Raw genomic sequence first — 21724 nt, forward strand, 5'->3', positions numbered from 1 at the left:
ATTTATGCCATTTCCCTTTAAGACACTGAAAGTCAATTCAAGAATTGTGCCTCTGCCTTGTGATTTTGGTTCTGATTGGTATTATCCATCCATCCATCGTCCGCCGCTTATCCTGCACTCAGGGTCGTGGGGAGATTCAGGGTTGTGCTGTGAGGTCAAAGCACTAACTCCTGCGCTACTGTGCTGCCCTTTTGGCACTATTAAAAAATAAAAATGCTGAATATAAATAATAACTCCCAAATGTTATATTAACTGAAACGCCAGTAATTCCATTGAATCAATATTGCATCGGATATTTGTCATACATTAGAGTTATATCTGGCCTCAATGAGCTTCTGATAAGAGGCACAATTGGAAACACCAAAGACAAAACATGAAACATCGTCTAATATATGATTGAGGTTGTTATCAAGATCACAAGGATTGTCTCAAGACAATTGCTATTTTTCTTATCTTTTTTAATTTCGATCATGTATGGTATTGTTCCTGTAATGCTGTGCAGGGTAGTAGATCGGGATAAAGTGTGTGGTTCCATCTTCTGTCACGTCAAGCGTCACGGAGAGATGAAACACTATAACGTGAGCTTGTCTTAACAGGCGAGCAAAAGCGTTTCACTTGTTTGATTTGGGATATTTTTTTCTTTCATTTTTATTACATTTGCAACCTAAAATCACACACTCCAGTAAAATCATGACCGTCTCCAAGAACTCTTCAAAGACTTAAGACCTTTTGAATTGAGTTTCAGTGAAAAAGTACATCGTGTTATGTTTTGGTACGGATCGTGACATCATGATACGTCATTGACCCCTTGTTTCTTATTGGCTGCGCTTGCGAATTCGGACTAACAAACGTCAAATATAACCAATTGCATTTGTGCTACATTTCCTGTTGCTCGTAAATATGCTAGATATAACTGGGTCTTCTTGTTCAAATGATTGGTGAACCATTATTCAGCCCAGTTTAACATAAATGTAATGTAATGAATCAAAACTAATTGTGTCTACAATTACTTTTCTTATTTCTTTAATCAGAAAATGTGTTTTTATCAATTCACCAATATCTGGATCGGACATGTAAGAGTCTTAATAACACAGTGATAGCACAGTGGATTAAAAACATCTGTTTAAGTCAAACCAAAGAAGTAGTTAGAACTGATGAATTTTGAACGACATTGTATGTATATAATTAAGTCCTATATTAATGAGTAGGAGTGTAAAGTAGCATCATATCAATCTATACTGCACTTGAAATCCATTGGGGATGCATGAAATATATCGGCATTAAAGCCTCCCGTGAGCAATTTAATTTCAAACAAAGGCCAAAGCGAGTTACATTGTCGAGAAGTGTAGCTACAGTTCCCACAGATGGATTTTTCCTCGAGGAAAATAATTTTTGTACTGTCTCTTATTAGTCTCTTATTAGTCTCTGTCTCTTATTAGATGGTGTTATTAGGTCTCTATTTTTTATTGATTTGATAATTGGCATTGTTATTTCTGTCTTACAATCATTTAAGACATGTTGATTAAATTTGCGCGTAAATAAGAACATGTGATAACTGCATGAATTTACCGTTTAAGACTTTATAATAGTTCCGATGGACCATGAAGGCAGCACAAGGGTGCGTCCTCTTTCTACTTTCAGTCACACAGGGGCAGTCCTCCGCCTGTTGGCTGAATAGAACTTAAAAACAAGTTGCAGTCTGTCTCTCAGCCTGCGGGAGGTTCGACCTACACCGGTCTATGCGCTGTGAAGTCGATCTTTCCGTTAGCGTTCCGCGCCCCCCCCCCCCCCACCATCCAATACTTTCCAACCGGGATATGCCATGCCCCGAAATGTTTGACCTCAGTGGTGGCTGGAACCTGTCTTTTGCAGGGTGCGGGTTTCTGGGAATTTACCACATCGGAGTTGCCAGCTGTCTGCTGGAGAAAGCGCCGTACCTCGTCAGCGGAGCCACCAAGCTGTACGGAGCGTCCGCCGGTGCTCTCACCGCATCGGTCCTAGCCAGCCAGGCTTCCATAAGTAAGACAGACTTTAGTCTAGAACTTCTTGAATTCACATACATGTCTTTACTCAATCATTAAAAGTATAAGCAACTGTTACACGACAGTAGAGGCCCATCAGTGGAGCAAAGGTTGTTAATAATGCGCATGTCCGTTTAAAAAATCATCATAGCTCAATATCCACATATGCTACATTTCTGGGAGTGTATGTAGCGATGCGTTCTCGCCAGCTAGTTCCAAAATGAATTATACTTAAAGAATTACTATTATTATTTATCATCCATGTTATAGATTCGTTGCATCTACCCACAGTTTCATTGTGAATTTATATTAGTGTATTGTAACACCTGTCGGCACTTGTTTTCTAAAACCACCTGCACATCTCGTTTTAAATGTCTTCTAACTGCTATATTTAATCCCTCCCATAGCCATCACTGGGCTTTATCTTCTTACTAGATGAGATATAAGTAATCCATAATAAGTTCTGAAAGACAAACTCAACATTTGGATGTTTGTAAAGCAGCTAAAGGGAGTCAGACATTAGGCATCATTGATACATATGTTTCTTTTAAAACAAGACAAAAATTACAGTGCTGGGACCCCTCAATCACTAGAAGATGTGTTTTTTTTTTTGTACTTATTTTTTATGAATATGCATTCATATTTTTCACATTACCTGCAGAGACCCACAATCATCTAGTTGGCCAACTTATAGACTATAGTGACCTCATCCTGGACTCCCTCAGGCCGCTAACTGTGTCCTGTTAGCTTCACAGGGATATTGATCCAATTACACTTCAGGCTGTGTGCTTTTGTTTGCAAACAACTGATTTTCTCTGAAGTCCCTGATTATGATTCTCGCTCCTCGGTAAAATGCTGTCTATGTTTCACTTTTCTCTAGCAAAATGCTGTGAAGATGTGATCAAGGTGTCTAAAGAGGCCAGGAAGAGGAATCTTGGACCTCTTCATCCATCCTTTAACCTGGTCAAGATTTTAAAATCGGGCCTGGATCGCAACCTGCCTTCTGATGCGCATGTCCTGGCCTCCAAACGACTGTGTGTTTCATTGACCAGAGTGTCTGATGGGGAAAACCAGCTGGTGTCAGAGTTCAGCTCCAAAGAAGAACTGATTCAGGTGTGGTGGCATGGTGGGGGCAGGGGGTCTTTTAACTATTTTTATTTCATTGTATCAAGGTCCATACAATGAACTCTAACTGTTTTAAATTACTTCAAGGGGATATTTACCAAATGCCTTTAAATTTCACCAAACTGAAATATATTTAGGCAGAAATGTTCTATGTTCTACCAGAATGTGTTTGATAATGAGCAAGACCAAATCAAGCAATAACAATTGGTCTTCGGAAACCCGCACCTGCTGGATAAAATTCAGCACATAGTAACTGTCACAAAAAGCTGAACTTGGAGAAGTTGCGACAAATAGTTTTATTTTCCATCATTTTGGAGTTTTGTGGGGGGGAGACTGTATTTTGTGAACTACAATGGCCACAATTGTAATCAGAAAGAATGCAATGCATGGAAACCTTCAATTTAAAATGCAATTTATGGATTACTAAGTTGAACAATTTTTTAGTTGTGCAAGATGTCTTTAAACATTTTTTTAATAAAACATTTCAATTAAAACAGTCACATCAAATGTAGGTTGGAGTTGCTCTGTTTGTATTTCATCATAATGTACAGTATCTGTTATACAATTTGGGCACCTGTCTGGTTATTAGAGTTATGTTGATGTTGGCAGAAACATTGATATCTAAGAGAATATAATTCCCATTTGTCACCCCTTTGTGAAGTGAGGGTGGATGATAAGATAAACAGGCTGAAAAATCTATTTGTGTTTGGTTTCAAATCAACATTAGAGCTTTTAGTTCAATGATGTTTTCTCTCCCAGGCGCTGATCTGTAGCTGTTTCATTCCCGTCTACTGTGGGCTGATTCCACCGTCTTTCCAAGGAGTGGTAAGTGACTCTGCTTCAATTGTTTCTGATCATGTCTCGTCTTACTTTTTTTGAGATGGGCTGAAATCCATGAAAAAAAATTCAGTACAGTTTGCTTTTATAGATGGCAAGGGGGTCTCAAGTTCAATTTAGCAGGGGAAATTTCTATGTTGAGTTTGCGTCTTTTCTTCATGTCTGTGGGGCTTTCCTCCAGGTTTTCTCTGGTTTCATTACACAGTCCTAAAATATGTTGTAGGTTCATTGGATACCTTAAATTGCACAGACGTATTAATGAGAAAGTGTTGTTTGTCTCAATATGTGGTTATGGGACTGACTGATGACTGGTCAATGTCAACTGTGATAGTGTCAAGCTCTGCCACAACGCTGAGTGCAGGTAAGCAGAATAGCAGTATAGACAAACAAACACAGGATGAATGAATTAATTTATTCCTATGATAACGAAACTGCAGAGGCAAACATCAGTAGCAAACAGGAAAGAAGCAATGAATACAATGGAAATGCCAGATATCCCAGAAAAAAATTGTGCGAAGGTCTTGGGATTGCAGTGATCTATTACTTGATTTGTTATTGATATGTTAAGTTTTTAAAGCCAACAGTGTCAGGGACTAGGGACACTAAAATGCAATGAGGAAAATATTACTGTTAACCCAGATATATGAAATCGGCAACCCTCAGTTTGGCTCATCAGCTGTGCAAGGACACATTGATAGTGATCTCATCAAATGGGTTTAGTGTAGGTGGATGTGTGTGCACTGCACCAGGAACTTTGACGGGGAAACAGTAATCCTGTTCTTTGTCGCAAGTGGTACCCAAGGATGATTGTGTCGGACAGACTAAAATAAAATCATGCGTCCTAAAATTTCCTTCCTTGTTACTCCAGCATTTCCCAATGGATCCTACTTAGTTGTCTTTACAATGAAGATCTCATAGTTTGCATGCCCCCTTTTTCTAATGAATCATTACCACAGTGCCTCGTGATTTTAGTTATCCAATATGCTCGACCTTTTTTAACACATTGCATTCAAGATCCATGATTTCTGCCACAATAGCTATCAGGCCTTGTGGGGTAGTGTATTTTTCTTGTTCCTCTGGTTTGGTTTCCCTTTGTGACAAATGTACATGCAGGGTTTGAAAAGCTATTATTATATATTATTGTAGCTCCTGATGTAGATTTCTATTTCGACATGATGTGAAAACAAAAATCTACACTGAGGAGAAATATCGCTTACCTTTGAAACTGTATTTCTTGTTATCTGGCACAATTTCTTTCAATAAATAGTAAAATCATTCAAATTTATTTGCTGATATCTGATCAATAGTTGGAACTGGCTGATGTGATTTTTTTTGGCATGTGACGTAAAATAAAGCTTCTTTCAGCTTTTTCCTTCAGGGGTTGCCACAGCAATCAATCTTCTCCATCTAACCCTATTCTCTGGATCCTCCTCTCTCTAGACTTGCAATAGACTTGCAAAATTCCAGTCGTAAACTTTCATGTGATGACAAGACAGCACTCCCATTTTATACTCGTAAATAACATGAAAATACAAGCAAAGTAAGAAAGCATTCTGTTGCCGATTGTCATCCATCTATCCATTTATTATCCACCTCATTTTCAGGTCACCAGTCAATTGCAAGGCTACTTATAGAGACAAACTACTATTCACTCTCTCATTCACTCGTAAGGACAACTTTCTCAATATTTTCCAATTCACCTAATTTTTTTGGGACTGTCGGAGGAAACTAGAGAACCTGGAAAAAACCCACGCAGACACTGGGAGAACATGCAAACTCCACACAGAAAGGGCTCCCTGTCAGAATCAGCTGGAAACATGTGTACAATAATCATAACTTTTTAATTAATCAGTGAGCCAACAGGGACAGTGCAATAGGCCACCCTAGCAATGAAGTTCTTGATAATTAATTACCCATCAACCCTGACCTCATTCTGTTCCTTTTTTGTATCTTTTATTGTAATTCAAACAGAAAAATGATCATAGTCCAAGTATGTCCAAGTTTAGGTACATTTCTGCAGTTTTTTTAGTACATTTTATTTTAAATCCTATTCAAAGTAATCAATCTAGTTGTGCTGCTCTCTATAATATGCATGTTGTGGATACAGGTAATAATAAATCACAGATGTTTTTATTGATTTATTTATATTTAATGTATTTTATTTTCTTAAAAGTCCTGATAATTAAGATTAAGTGGCCTTTTTTGTCCTGCTTAATGTGTATTAGAGTTTTTAAAACTAATTGTAAAGAAGAGAAATTGCAGTAACTTTGACACAAATATGAATGCTCTGACCACACGTAACAACTGTGTCTAATGTGACATTAATGGGAAATGTTGGATGTGAATTCATGGGGCCTTTCCGTACTCCCTTATCACCAGAGATCGCTTGCGCTGACATAATCAGTCAGGAACAGGTTTGATATGGTTAGAGAGTAACATTAGTCCAAAACAGTTCCGAAGATCTGAATAAACTTGAGAAGCCTCTCGTATGAGAAGTGAATAAAATAAGTCCATTTGACAACGATTAGCCGTGACCTGAAACTGTGACTGTGAACCTTCATAGATCAGTTGGCTAGTTTGGTGATATGTTTGGATTTTTAGAGGTCATTTTGTTGAAGGAACCTACATTTCTTTTGCCATTGTCAGCATGGCTTAAGTCTCCGCATTTCTGGTTGATGGTTCTTGAATATTACTGTCTTGACATGCAGTCATGCCAGCTAAGACATTGTCTTTGTCATTTTGGTCAGTCAATGATTTAATTCAGGCCATTCAAATGGCCATTATTCTGATGTTAAGAATGGGTGGACAGTTAATGAAGACTACGGGTTTAATCTCCTGTTTCCCTTCCAAGTAGGAAACTATAAAGGCATGTCAGGGAAAGGGTCAGGACCATAATGCACAAGGTTCAGGTTCAGGGTTCTGGCTCAAGCAATCAAATATTAAATCCAATGTTGTGATCTATAGGAAAATTGACATGGCAGTATCTACAGTATCTGCTACAATCTTTGCTATTTAACACAGAGAACACAGTGTACCCTGGGAGCTGTGTGTCACCAAGCCAAACAGATTCCTGCTGGCTGTTCGTGTGTTTTCTGTCAGCAAACTACCCCTCCTGGTGTGACTCACCGCCTATGCATGGTTATACATTAACATAAAGTCGGAGATTTTATGCCTGAGTATCAGTGTGTGGAACAGACTGATATATATAAGTGAGCATAGTTTTTGTGTTTCCCATCTAGACTGTCTAACAAATTTGACCTAATGGACTGGAACTCACAAATACTTCATTGTTGCAAAAACGCATTCAAAAAATTAGTCCTTTTTGGGGAAATGTATTAATTAACAATTAATAGAGTACTGTCTTGAGGAGCTTGGGAATAAAACCAAGATCGTTGACTTAGTTTGAAGAGCAGGCATCCTGCCAATGTAGAAATTGGTGGTTGGAGTCCAGGCCCCTCCTGTCTGCATGCGAAAGATTCAGTGGACAAGACATTGAACCCCTGGTTGTTCCCAATGGTCTGGCTACCACCTTGCATGGCAGCCCTGCTGCCATTGGTGTTTGAGTTTGTTTGTGTGTGTGAATAGATTAATATAATCCAGTGTAAAAGCAGTTTGAAACTGCAAGGTAATAATAGCACTACATAAGTGCAGATCATTAATCAGTCAGCATTAGCCACCTTCTGTTCAGACAAGCTAACAAACTAATACTCAGAAGGTGCCCACTCTTCTATGGTTTGGTTGTGTTTTCACATTCATGTCATGGTTACTTGGAACTGTAGTTCAAGTGGAAATAACTGCCAAAAGGATCACTTGAATGCTTTTCTATGACCTTAATAAATAAACAATACTAAACATCCTTGAAATCAGGTAGTCAGCCACTTTGTGATGAATTTTCATACATTCACTCGTAATCTATAACAATCAACTTGTACATGTGGTTGAAGGGGAACTAGAGTCTATCTCAACTGTCAAAGGACAACAGGCAGGGGATGCCTATCATTTATTTTTTATTAATTTTCTGAACATTAAGTTTCAAATCTTGATCAAATTAACATGGTTAATTAACATACTTTCAATCACACTGTGGTTTACACTAAAAATATTAAATGTTTCAAGACTTTGCAGTAATGTTTTGTTTGCCTACAATTAAGTATGTTCAAGGGGAATGCTGGAGACTATCCCAGCTGTCATCAGGTCAGAGGCGGGGTACACCCTGGACTGGTCGCCAGTCAATCGCAGGACCACATTGATAGACAAACAACCATTAACTCACTCATTCGAATTCTTGAATTTTCCCCATTTTTTTAAACTTAACCTGCATTTTTTTGGAGAACCCTATGCCGAGCTTTTCTGAGTGCCATCTAGAGTCCTCCATTCTAATGGTCATGATCTCCGTATCTAACCTAACACTTCCCCAAACAGTTTCAGCTTTTGAACGTAATGAGGCTGGTTGCAGGACTGCCAAACTCATGGCCATTTGACTAGTGGCATTTTCAGAATCAGGTTAATTCAGTTTTCATGAATTAGCTATCAAAATGTAGGTGTCAAAAATTATCAAAGCCCTTCATCCACTTATACATTTGAAAAGGTTGAGAATGACATTAAAGTTGGGTGCATACTCACAACCTTTTTTTTGTGACTACTATTCTAAGGTCAGAGCAAGAATTAAACTCATTTTTTTTAAGAAGAGCTAGCCATCATGTTTTGTTTGTTATAAAATTCACCCATCATTTTCATTTTAAGGAAAGGATAATAAACAACGAATGGATTTATTAATGAATATATTAAAATATTTTGACTATTTTGTGTAAGATGAAATTCTGTAAAGGTTTGTTTATTTGCTTTAAATTTTGGTACAACACTACAACTAAATACTTGCCTTAATAATGCCTACCCCCTTACTTGATTCAATAATTACTGGTAACAGTCCTGACATGATTCAATCCTATTCATACAATAACTCAGCAGCTCCTATAAAGATCTTTTGTTGTTAATTTACCACTTTAAATCACTTTTTCAACTCTTGTGGACGGCCATTCATACTGGTGGCAAAATGGGCTCATGTGCTAACTCCCCTTTCTGTTTTTTGCCCAAGCACCCTTCGGCACAATCTCTGGAGCAACACAAGACTGCTTCTGTGACACATGTGCCATTTTATTCAAAAAGTGTTTGTTTTCAATAACTACATGTGTACAGCACATATAATTGCTCATCCCCTCAACTCTTTCTTACATCAAAAAAAGTGAGCAAAGTAGACGCAAACCTTTTCACACTGGCTTACAATTAACCTTTGTGCACTTGAAAATGCAATTGAAAATCTGCTTTGTGCATAATTGTAAGATGCATTTAGATCAAATGTCTCCAAACTGTAATCAGGCATCAGGCAGTCCACCATCATCTATTGAACCAAAGTCAGAATGAGTTTTTCATGTAAACAAGCACTGTTCAAAGAAATGGATGTGGCCAGAATGGTATCAAATCAAAGTTTTGGTTATTGCCAACTTGTTTTTGTCTGTTTTTTTGCTACCTGATGTTACCAGATATGAGGAAGAGGTAGAACCTTCATGATAAAATAATTGCTAAATTAACTTGAAACTGGTCCAGAGTAAATTAACTCAATTCTTCAGGTAAGATACCTTTAGTTGAGACCAGAAATCAGGATTAAAATGAAACAATTAAGTTCAGAGTAAGAAGTGTATAGTTTGACTGTATGCAATCAACTATATGGCCCTACCAACCCTTGCCCTGTTAGAGAATGAAGGTTCATGGTGCATAGGGCGTCCGCCTGGTAGACGGGCACATGTAGACTCAGATAAGGCAAAGAGATTGTCTGACATAAAGTGCTTGAAAGCCTTCCATTTCAAAGCCACTGGATTATAGACTTCTAGTGGATGAACTTCTATTTTGAAAGGGGGCTTTGTTTACTTTTCAAACTGAGCAAAGGCAAAGGTTTCTGGATACAAAGAAGGCATTATATGGGCCATTGTTTCACTACTATAGTGAAAAATAGTGCCATTTTTTTTTTGTCTGTGACCTCTTCTAAAATAAAATGACGATGATTTCAGTTTTACCAGTGAAAACGGCAATGTTGTATGTCATCAGATTGAGCATTTAAACAGGTAAACAGTCTCCTGCCTTGTGTCTTAAGCGATATGTAGATGGAGGAATCAGTGACAACCTGCCACAGTCGGAGCTCAAGAACACGATCACCATCTCGCCGTTCTCAGGGGAGAGTGACATCTGTCCCCGTGACAACTCCACCAGCTTCCATGAGCTGCGCTTCACCAACACCAGCATCCAGATGAATCTAGGCAACATGTATCGCCTCAGCAGGGCTCTGTTCCCCCCAGAACCCAAGGTATGTAATGTGCCTGATCCACAAGCACTTTTTTCAGATAATCCGAAGGTCACTATTTCAATAGTGTGACAAAAATTAAACAATAACACTAAAGAAAATTATCCATAACTGCTTGTGTACCCCTGATGGTAAAATAAGATGTGCTTGATGATGCTAACAGTTGTTTGGTCTTATGTACATTTGGAGGTTAGTTCAAATGACTGTTTTAACAATTTTTGTTTAGTTCCTTATTATCTTTTCCATATGTTGAAAGTCTTGTTTTGTCATGCAGTTGCAGATTTGTTGGCCATACATTCACACAGCCAGTCTGCAATAACATTGTATTTGTGAGCACTTTTCAACAAGATTGTGCAAATAATAAATGACATCAATTTGGGTCATTGTATAATTACATTGATTTTGATAATCATGCTGATTTTTGATTCATCTGAACTCATCAGCATCAGTTTCAATATTCTGTTTGATTTAGTAGTTGATCCTTGAACTCATTATTGCACTGTAAAGCTTTCAAGCTCATGGTGGCTCCACCTCAAAGGAATCATTTTTATTCATTTAACGTTTAATACTAATAATGCTTACAAATGATTTGGACAGGAGAGTTTCATCAACTCTCATAACTTTAGTTTGCAATGTTTTGGGGGCTTGACAAATGTACCAAATACCATGTAGTTGTTGTAGTAGTAGTAGTTATATCAGTAGTGGAAGTAGTAGTAGTAGTAGTAGACCTCCTTTGAAATGCGGAATGGTACAGAAGGTTTCTTTCCCTGCTCCCCGAAACAGAGTTCTAGTGGAGAATTTCTGCCCTGGATAAAGATTACCTTCACTTCAAACTCCAAAGATCTGCTCAACTAACACCATTCCAAATACATAACTAGTTACAGTACTGACAGCTGACTAGAAGCCAGATTTAACAGCATGATTAAATCTCATGCTGCAGAATCTTCATCATGAGGCATCTGATTTTTAGAAAGTAGTGCACAAATTGACCATTTTGAATTTCATTGTTGAGCCAAGATACCCTTCAGTGTGTTTTTATATACCCTGATTCATCCTCATGTATATTTTGACGTTGTCTTGATTCCACTATCATGTCACCATTAACTTCGTAAAACATTCCAAGAAGGGAATTACTTGTCTGTACCCAACATTTGAAAATTAAGTCCTTGTTATTTTCTCACGTGTCGGAAAGGATTTAGCTTTTCAGACCCATGACCGAAGCTTATAAAATTCTGACCAGGGGATAGGCTTTTGACAGCAGTTGACATCAGAGTTGTTTGTCTTATGCAACAAGCCAAACAGATAATAGTAGTATGTCTGTTTTAAACCAGATTCATAGCAAATTGGAGATCTGTGTCTTGTTGATTTTTAACCAGCGTGTAAATCCAAATTAGGTCTGGTAAGTGCAGCTTCTCATATAAGCCTCGGGCACCTCTCAAATGCCAAAAACAAGAGGTAGGTTGACCAAAATGTCTATAGTTTTGAATGAAGAGTGAATGGTTGTACATGCATGTCTTTATAACCAGATACTCACCCAGGTTGTGCCCCGCATCCTGCTCAATGTCAGCTGAGATAAGTGATTTTGATGATGATGAACTTCATGCCCTCTTTCACTACACATACATAAATCTTCTCTTTGGTTTCCCTATACACCTCCTGCCTGGCAGTTCCAGCCTCAGCATCATTCTACTAATATATTCAGTATCCTTCCTCTGAACATAACCGAACCATCTCAGTCTGGCTTCTCTGACTTTATCTCCAAAACATCTAAGATGTGCTGTCCTCAAGCTCAAGGACTCAACATCTTCATTTCTGCTACCTCAAGCTCTGCTTCATGTCTTTTCCTCAATTTCACCATCCCCAAACCATACTGCATCACTGATCTCACCATTATCTTGTACACCTTTTCTTTAACCATCTTATTATGTTAAGGGTCAATTTGACCCATTGGGTCAATGGGTGAAATGGGTCAAATTGACCCTTAACATAATATGAGGGTTAATTCTGGGTGATACTCTTTGATCACTCATTACCCCAATTGTTCTCTGCTCTCACTACAGATTACAATGTAATCTGCAAACATCATGGTCCACTGAGATGGCTGTGTAACCTCTACCTTGAACTACACTGTTACACTTATAGCACACCTCACCACTGTCTCACAGCTTGCATACATGTCCTGCATCTGTCTAACATAAGTCTGTGATAGACTTCAACATACATGCCATACTTAATCTCTCTTGTAGTTCACCCTGTTGTATGTTTTTTCCCTCTGTTCCTTCTGATATTCTCTGTACATCTCTGGCACCATTCTTAAAGCAAATGCTACATCTGTAGTACTCTTTGTAGGCATGAAACTATACTGCTGCTCATAAATACTGACTCCTGCTCTCAGTCTAGTTTCCCGCTCTTTCACATAGCTTTCACCTAACTGCAATACTGCAATGAATGTCGCATCAACTTTATTCCTCTGTACTTACAGAGTACTTCTGCACATCTCACATATTCTTAAAAACTGGGTGACATCACACTTCTTCCACACTGCTTGGGTACCTTCTCACTCTCTAAGATTCTGTTGAGTAATCTAACCAGGAACTCCATGACTGCCTTTCCTCTACATTCCCATACCTCCAGGTTATATCATCAGGACCAACTGCTACTTGATCCTCTAAAATGCCGTTCTCTATTCACCTTTAGTCTCTCCCTCCTTTCTGTCCAACCTAGCATATAAATCATCATACAGCTTTTGTTTGGCCTCTGCTACCCATACCTTTCCCTTGTGCTGCATCTCCCTGTACCCCTGTCTGTTCTCTTCAGTCCCCTCAATGTCCCGCTTCTTCTTGGCTAGCCGCTTTCTTTGTATATACTCCTGCACTTCCCCATCCCATCACCAAGTCTCCTTATCTACTTTCCTTCCAGTTGACACACCAGGTACTCTCCTACCTGTCTCCCTGTTCACATTAGCTGTTGTTTTCCAGTCATCGGTAAGATCGTCCTGTGTACTCATAGCCTTTTTCAACTCCTCCCTAAAACACAGACAACACTCCACCCTTTTCAGCTTCCACCACTTTGTCCTCTGCTCTGCCTATATCTTTCTTGTCACCAGAGTCATCCTACAAACCACAGTCCTATGCTGTCTGCCTACACTGTCACCCACAACTACTTGGCAGTCACCGATTTCCTTCAGATTACATCATATGTATAAGATCTGGTCAACCTGTGTGCTCCGACCTCCACTCTTATAAGTTACCCAATGTTCCTGCCTTTTCTGGAAAAAAGTGTTCACTGCAGCAATTTCCATCCTTTTTCCAAAGTCTTCCACCATCTGTCCCTCTGGGTTCCTATCCCGGATACCAAGCCTGCCCATCATTTCATCATAATTTCTATTGCCAGCACCAACAAGTCCATTGAATGCTGCACCAATTACCACTCTCTCACCTCTGGGGATACTATGCATCACTTCTCTTCTAACTCACATCCCAGTGGTGGGGCATAGCCACGAACAACATTGAGCATCATACCTTCAATTTCCAGCCTTGGACTCATTGGACTATCTCACTCTTATAACTTCCAGAACATTCCTAACAAACTTCTCCTTCAAGATAACGTCTTCTCATTTTCACCTCCTATCAATACCATGATAGTACAACTTGAAAACCTCCGCCTAAGCTTCTAGCCTGGCTACCTTTCCACCTGGTTTCTTGGACACATAGCATTCTCTGCATCATGTCAGCTAACTCTAGCTTTTCCTGTCATTGTCCCAAAATTCAAAGTCCCTATTCTTAGTCACTGACTTCTGCCTTTCCTCTTCTTGCTCTGCTTCCAAACACGCCTTCCTCCTCTCCTTCTTCGACCCACAGTAGCCGAGTTTCCTTTGGTACCCAATAGGTTATCAGTACCAATGGCAGTTGTTGTTATTCTGGGCCTTGACCAACAAGATAATGAGATTTGTATGTTCAATTTGTGGATTTGGTTTTGATACAAGTTTTACAGCGGATGCCCTTCTTGACACACCCCTCTAGATTAATCCGAGCTTGGGACTGGCTCAGAAAGACAGTGGTTTGTGCCTCCCTGAAGCTTCATTTACAACAATGATAAATACAAATGTTAAAAAGTTGGTCAAAGTCAAGTATTTTTGAGTTCATATTTTAAATTGTGCACACATGTACTATGTGAACCACTCAACAGGTATTGGCGGAAATGTGTCAGAGTGGTTACAAGGATGCACTCCGCTTTCTTGAAAACAGTGAGTGTTCAACTTCTGTGTTGTCACGATGATTTTCCAATGCCATGACATTAATTACATTGATAGCATTCACATCTTTATCTTCATTGAACTTCATGTTTTATTTTTCACAACTAGACTTGCTGATGCTGGAACATCCTGCCCCTGGCCCTGCCTTGTCAGAGAGCCTACCCACCTGCTGCTGTGAGCAAACAGAAACTAGGAAAGAGTGGCTTTTGCGAAGGCTTCGTCTTCTGCAGAAACAGCACTGGTGGATGGATGAACGGATTAATCTGCCTACACCAATCAAGAAAGGTGTATTATTAATCATGTTTTATAGTGTCTTCTTAAAATAAGGTGCACAAATTGTTTGACCTACATGTAAATAGACTGGTAGTGTCCAAGCAGGCTGGCAACCTGCTTATTTGAAGAAAATAGAGTTCAACTTAACGACAACTTAACGTTCATTTCAAACTTTCAAGAAATCAATAACTTTCTAACTTTCACAAAGATGGTATCCTGCTCCCAAAATTCCAGTGCCTTTTGTGATCAAAACATGATTTTCATGAACTTTGAAAGTCACATTCTACTTTCTGATCTATATTTCACCCGATGCTTAGTGCATGTGCTAAAAGGAAATGGGAAACAAATTTCAGAAGTATTACGCTGATATTACCACATAGACTTTGTGCCTAGGTCATGTATTTATTTCTGTAGCTCATGCAGGTACACACCCTCCCTTTCATAAACCCCAGGTAATGTCTAAAACAATACATCATAGGTACAACAAAAAGGCCCTTTATTGACCCATTAAATGTGTGTGTGTGTGTGTGTGTGTGTGTGTGTGTGTGTGTGTGTGTGTGTGTCTGTCTGTCAGTGTTCTGCGAGGCCTGCCAAGACAAATCAGGTCTATATGCCAGGGTGTCTGGCATGCTGCCCATGAGATTGGCCTCCTACATGCTCATGCCCTACACGCTTCCTGTCCAATCAGCATACTCAGTGGCCCAGAGGTGAGCAGAACATATACTATTTTGGATAGAGGTAGTATCCTTTCACAAACCTCACAACAGGTGTGGGACATCTTGCCAATCGTTAGTGTGCCTTCGATTTCTTTTCAATTAGATTTGTTGAGTGGATCCCAGAGGTGCCAGCAGACCTACGATGGCTATGTGGTGTGGCAACTGACGTGTATCAACAAACCTGGAAAGGATCACAGTCCTACTCAATAAGGTCAGCTGTTAAAAGCAAATGAACATTTGAAACTATTTCATGCCTATTCATCTGTATCTATCTGTAAGATATCAGCCATACGAAACTACAGTGTGATATGATTTGTAATGCTTAAAGTAATTGAAATGACGTTTTAAAATCTTAAATAATGAAAATTATTTTCTTTATCCAATGTACTTGTGTTTTACAGTGAACCTGGCCTACGGAACTGCTTAAGTGCCCCTCCTCTTTCAACAATGGTTGAAAACCCCATCGAAACAGACAATCTGCCTACTCTGTCCTCTCTAGACCTCCATGGTAACTACTGGGAGATTCCCAAGTCTACCTCATCTTCCTCTTCTTACCAGCATTCCCCACACATTTCCCCCACTTCTCCACAACAAGTTTGCTTCTTTGTGGGCTACAAAGATGACACATGACCCCTTAAGCCTAGTTCCTCAGTAAAATGCTCGTTGAAGATCTTTTCTTTTTTTTTCTTTTTTGAATTACTTATAGTAAATGATATCAGGCAATGGAAAATTTTGTAAAAATTTTTATGGACATAAAGACTAATTATGAAAACTCCAGGCACCAACTACTATTGCTTTCATATGTGTACTAGAGGACTATGTCTTGAGAGTCAGTGACATGTTTAATAACCTGTTGAAGTTACAGCACTGAACTACCTGTTTATTTTGGATGTTTTAAGTGCAATACACAATTTATTAGAGTTCATTAAATCAGTATTCCTTTGTGTATGCCTAGGTCTGTTTCGGTTTTGTCTGTCAGATCTACTGTTGTAGCCAGTTTAATTTGATCCAAACCTGCTGATAGTATATGTGTAATGACATTTTGGTAATTTTGTGCCAATGCAAACTGGTATTGCAACTTATGTTGCAATAGTAATAAGCTAAATGTCAAAGAGTGCAATTTCCCACCGTGGGACTAATAAAGTACAATCTATTATCTGATTTTAGTCATGTTGTGTTTGTTTAAGACTAGACTGAGCCACTACCAGTTATCTAAATAACCACAAGAAGTTTACTGCGAAATTACTTGGAGCCACTACTGTTTATCTGAATGATCTCAAGAAGGTAACTGCCAAGTTACAAAAACAAATTAGATTTTAGATAGACAGTAGGATGTGCCGAAAATACTTAATTAATTTTTGGGTGATGAAAAGAGGCATGGTCTACATCCGACATGTCCAAGTCAAGGCCTGCAGGTCTTTCTATGAAACTGTTACAGGATATCCACCTTGCAAGATCATTTCATACATTATGTCTATGTTTAATGGCCTGCCTGTAAAATTGAACCACCCATACTACAAATCTCACGAAGCACTGCAACATCTGCAATGAAGCAAATAGCTGAGAGCTGCTCCATTCATCTACAACCCCAGGGCCACATATAGAGATGAAGAACCACCTGCTGAGGCAGAAACGCCAACCACTGTGCTACTATGCCACCCACAGAGAGCCAGTCCTACTTGCAAAATAGCATACTAATCAGTGGTGAGGAGTTAGCACATTGGTTAGCGGCACTTTCCCTATATAGTGACATTTCAGCTTGACATTTCAGCCTCCACACTATCCTGAGAGTTATAACAGCTGACAACCAAGCCCCAAACACCAATGAGTTCACTGCCAGAAATAGATGCCAAGCATCTGGCTAGGACAAAATGTCATAAGAGAAAATGAAATGGCCTGTGTTTTTTGTTTGTTTGTTTTAAAGTGGTTTGTAGTTTTCCTGAAATCAAAAGATACTTTATATTTGGAATATTTATCAGCTTGGTTATATTTGTTATATTCTCATTCTGCTTGGTGGTATTATTCGCGAAAAGTGAACTTAAAATGATCGTCAAGTTGATGTGCTGCCTCTCTATAGCTCTATACTGTACATTCATACAGCTACAGGTCTGACAGATGTAATTTTATTTTGTTTTGTTTGCGTCTTTTCGCAAGGAGCTGCATAATTTTTTTTTCTTTTACAAGTTAATACGATGATATGGGAAATTTCACCAATGTATGGTCCTATATATGATCCCTTAAAAAATTAGATAAAATTTATCTTTTGCGGGGACACAAGCCAGTTTTCTTCTTGAACTTCTCCTAAGCCCCGTTAAACGCAGAGGGCTGTGCTAAAAAGGACATCATATGTAAAACTTATGCCAGACCAAATATGCAAAATAAATCTGTGACCTGTGGTTAACAATGACCACCAGCCATGCCGATAACCTGGTGCAGGGTGTTGGTGAATCAAAGATACAAATGAGAACAATGTGCAGAAGTCAGCGTATTGTATGTATTGACAGCTGCCGCAAGAGTGATCAGAAGATGATATACCTATGGAGGAAGTGTCTAGGAGAGTTGGCAGTCAAGTTTTTGACTAGATCATTCAGCAGGGTCCTGGAGAGTGAGATGATGCCTGAGAAGAGTGCCTGTGCCAATTATCAAGAACAATTGAGATGTCTAGAATGAATACAATGAAGTTACTTAAAGGACTTGTGGAAACTACTGAGTATTAATGAGCAAAAGTTTGGTTTTATGCTTAGAAAGAGTACAACAGATGCAGTATTTGCTTTTAGAATGCTGACAGAAGCAGAGAGACTGTCAGATTGCTTGTACCTTTGAAGTACATATGTAAATTCATTGTATTCTGGAAAAAGCTAAGATAGGGTGCCAAGACAGGAACTGGGATACTATATGAGAAAGGTTGGAATGGCACAGAAGAAAGTTTGTGGTACAGGACATGTATGAGAGCTGAAAAACAATGGTAAGGTGTGCTGTAGATGTGAGCTTAAAATTGTGGAGTGGAGCTTAAGATTGAGATGGGCCTGCATCAGGGATCAATTTGGAGGCCCTTTTTTTTGCTTGGTGATGGAAAGCATGAAAGATGAGGTTTGACCTCACCATGGACTATGATGTTTACAGATGACATTGTGATCTGTAGTGAGAGCAGAGAACAGGTAGAGGAAAATCTAGAGGTGGAGGTAAACGCTTGAAAGGAGAGGAATGAAAGTTAGTCGCAGCAAGTTAGTCCATCACCACTGCAAACAAGAAGGGTCTCAGAGCTGATCTCTGATGGAGTCCCATCTTCACCTTGAACTTCTCTGTTACCCCTACAGCACACCTCACTCCAGATCTCCTCATACAATACCAGAGCTCCTCTCTTGGAAACCTGTCATATGCTTTTTCTAGGTCTACAAAAACACAATGCAGCTTCCTCTGGCCTTCTCTGTAATTCTCTATAACAATTTTCAAAGCAAACACATCTGTAGCATCTGTAGTACTCTTTCAAACCATGAAACCATACTGCTGTTCATAAATGCTGACTTCTGCTCTCAGTCTGTTTTCCACTACTTTTTTCCACAACTCCATTGTATGGCTCATCAACTTTATCCCTCTGTAGCTGCAGCAATTCTGCACATCCCCACATCCTGTTGAATAATCTAGTCAGAAACTCTACCACTGCCTCTCCGAGACACTTCCACACCTCCACTGGTATATTATCAGGACCAATTGCCTTTCCACTCTTCATCCTTTTCAATGCCTTCCTGACTTCACTTTTACTAATCTGTACTACTTTGTGGTCTAAAATAGTCATCTCTTCTATCCTTGCCTCTCTTTCATTTTCCACATTCATCAGCTCTACGAAGTACTCTCCATTTTTCCATCACTCTTCTAGCATCTGTCAATGCATTTCCCTCTCTATCCTTAATCACCTGGACCTCTTGCTCATCCTTTCCATCTTAATCACTCTCTTTCTCCAACCTCTATTGATCATTCTCTCCTTTCTTACTGTCCAACCGAGTATACAGGTATCGTGCGCCCTTTGTTTGGCCTTTGCTACCTCTATCTTTAACTTACATTGCATCCCCCTGTACTCCTGTCTGTTCTCTTCAGTCCTCTCAGTGTCCCACTTCTTCTCTGCTAACTGCTTTCTCTGTATATACTCCTGCACTTCCTCATTCCACCAGAAAGTCTCCTTAACTACTTTCCTTCTAGATGTCACACCAAGTACTCTCCTACCTGTCTCACTAATAACACTAGCTGTAGTTGTCCAATCATGGGGAAGCTCTCCCTGACCACCCAGAGCCTTTCTCAACTCCTCCCTGAAAACCATACAACACCTCTCCCTTTTCAGCTTCCTCCACTTTGTCCTCTCTTCTGCCTTTGTCTTCTTCATCTTCCTTGTCACTAGAGTCATCCTACAAACCACAATCTCTGCTGTCTGCAGAGACACTCTCACCAACAACTACTTTGCAGTCACTGATCTCTTTCAGGTTACCTCATCTATACAAGATGTAGTCTACCTGCGTGCTCTTACCTCCGCTCTTATGGATTACCCTATGTTCCTGTCTTTTCTGGAAAAAGGTGTTCACTACAGCCATTTCCATCTTTTTTGCAAAATCTACCACCATCAGTCCCTCTGTTTTCCTATCCTGTATACCAAATCTGCCCCTTCTTCTTCCCCTCTATTGCCTTCAGCAACATGCCCATGGAAGTCTGCACCAATTACTACTCTCCTATCTCTGGGGATATTCTCCATCATTTCATCTAACTCATTCCAGAACTTCTCCTTATTCTCAAACTCACATCCCTGCGGGGCATAGCCACTAATAACAGTGAACATCATACCTTCAATCTCCAATTTCAGACTAATAGGTCTATCTGACATTCGTTTCACCTCCAGAACATTCCTATCAAACTCCTCCTTCAAGGTAACCCCAACTCCTTTTTTCTTCTTGTCAGTACTATGATAGTACCATGATAGTACAACTTAAAGCCTGCTCCTAAGCTCCTAGCCTTACTACCTTTCCACCTGGTCTCCTGGACACACAGTACATCCACTTTCCTTCTCAGCATAAGGTCGACCAACTCTATCTTTTCGTGTCACAGTCCTAATACTCAAAGTCCCAACTCTCAGTCCCAGACTCTTGCCTTTCCTTTTTTTCTCTCTGCTGCCGAACATGCCTTCCTCTTCTCCTTCTTCGACCTCTCCTTCATAGCCCAGTTTCCATTGGTTCCCTGTAGGTCATCGGTACCAATGGTTGTTAATCTGGGCCTCGACCGATCTGGTATGATCTGTTTATTATGATTTATTCACATGCTTGGTTTTGGCAAAAGTTTTACACCGAATGCCCTTCCTGACACAACCCTCAGCATTCATCTACCCTTGGGACCGGCCCAGAGAGACACTAGCTTGTGCCACCCTGAGGCTGTATTAAACTATTTAAGTTGAATATATACAAGATAAGAAAGAATGTGTTATGTGATATGATTTATATTCCAAATGCATTCATAACTAAGTCATCAAAGCATGTTCAACCTTATGTAAGTCAGTTGGGTAAGTTTCACATTTTATAGACTTTAGAGATTAAACAAAACTCCACTTGGGTATCTGGGCTACCAATTGTCACATCTGGTGGTCAAATTAAGCATATCATTTCTTGGTTTGATGATGTCAAATCAGCATTCATCTTTTCAGTAGGATCAGGTACCCAGAAATAGTGTGAAAACATCACTTCCTTTCCTATTATGAAAATATCATGTCATAATGCAGTCAAAATTTATGGAACTTTGCACAGCAGCCGGCATAATTTCTCAATTTCCCAAGAACTATACTTCAGTCCAGATTTTAAGTAAAATAATGTCCTTACAAGTGTTCAGCCAAACCAAATCAACTGTACCATATAAATGGGTGTTGATCTGTATAGTTGTAAACACCCTCAGCTAGAATATCATAGTAGTGGATATTGATATTGTTTCCAAATTCAAGCAGCCTACTGTCACCTGGACGCAAGCAATTATTGAGACATTGACTCCGAGATCCACAACACCAGGATTCGCAACCACATCAGAATGTCAAAACCTTTACTACCTATTTTTTCAGTAATGAATTACCATTAATTTACCCGCACAAATCAACACTTTTGCTAATTGTCAATTC

The 21724-nt window shown here is 39.4% G+C and overlaps 1 protein-coding gene across 1 annotated transcript; it reads left to right on the forward strand.

The window, feature by feature from the left end:
- The first annotated feature begins 1685 nt into the window (after nt 1-1685).
- On the forward strand, nt 1686-16743 carry pnpla3 (patatin-like phospholipase domain containing 3). Its single transcript, XM_086146687.1, has 9 exons — nt 1686-2019; nt 2902-3134; nt 3906-3971; nt 10132-10341; nt 14527-14584; nt 14702-14878; nt 15441-15573; nt 15686-15793; nt 15984-16743. Exons 1-9 carry the CDS (start codon nt 1740-1742, stop codon nt 16210-16212), a joined length of 1494 nt encoding a protein of 497 aa, XP_086002813.1. The 5' UTR covers nt 1686-1739; the 3' UTR covers nt 16213-16743.
- Nucleotides 16744-21724: the final 4981 nt, after the last annotated feature.

Source organism: Fistularia commersonii, chromosome 5 (genome assembly GCF_037954325.1).
Source record: "Fistularia commersonii isolate RoL2024-O1a breed Wild chromosome 5, RoL_Fcom_v1.0, whole genome shotgun sequence".
Classification (NCBI taxonomy): Eukaryota; Metazoa; Chordata; class Actinopteri; order Syngnathiformes; family Fistulariidae; genus Fistularia; species Fistularia commersonii.

Excerpts from the sequence above, each read along its gene's own strand:
- pnpla3 (XM_086146687.1), top strand. The coding sequence starts at position 1,740 with ATGCGCTGTGAAGTCGATCTTTCCGTTAGCGTTCCGCGCCCCCCCCCC. Across the intron at positions 3,135-3,905 it reads CCAAAGAAGAACTGATTCAG|GCGCTGATCTGTAGCTGTTT; the intron begins GTGTGGTGGCAT and ends TTTCTCTCCCAG. Across the intron at positions 14,879-15,440 it reads GCCTACACCAATCAAGAAAG|TGTTCTGCGAGGCCTGCCAA; the intron begins GTGTATTATTAA and ends TCTGTCTGTCAG.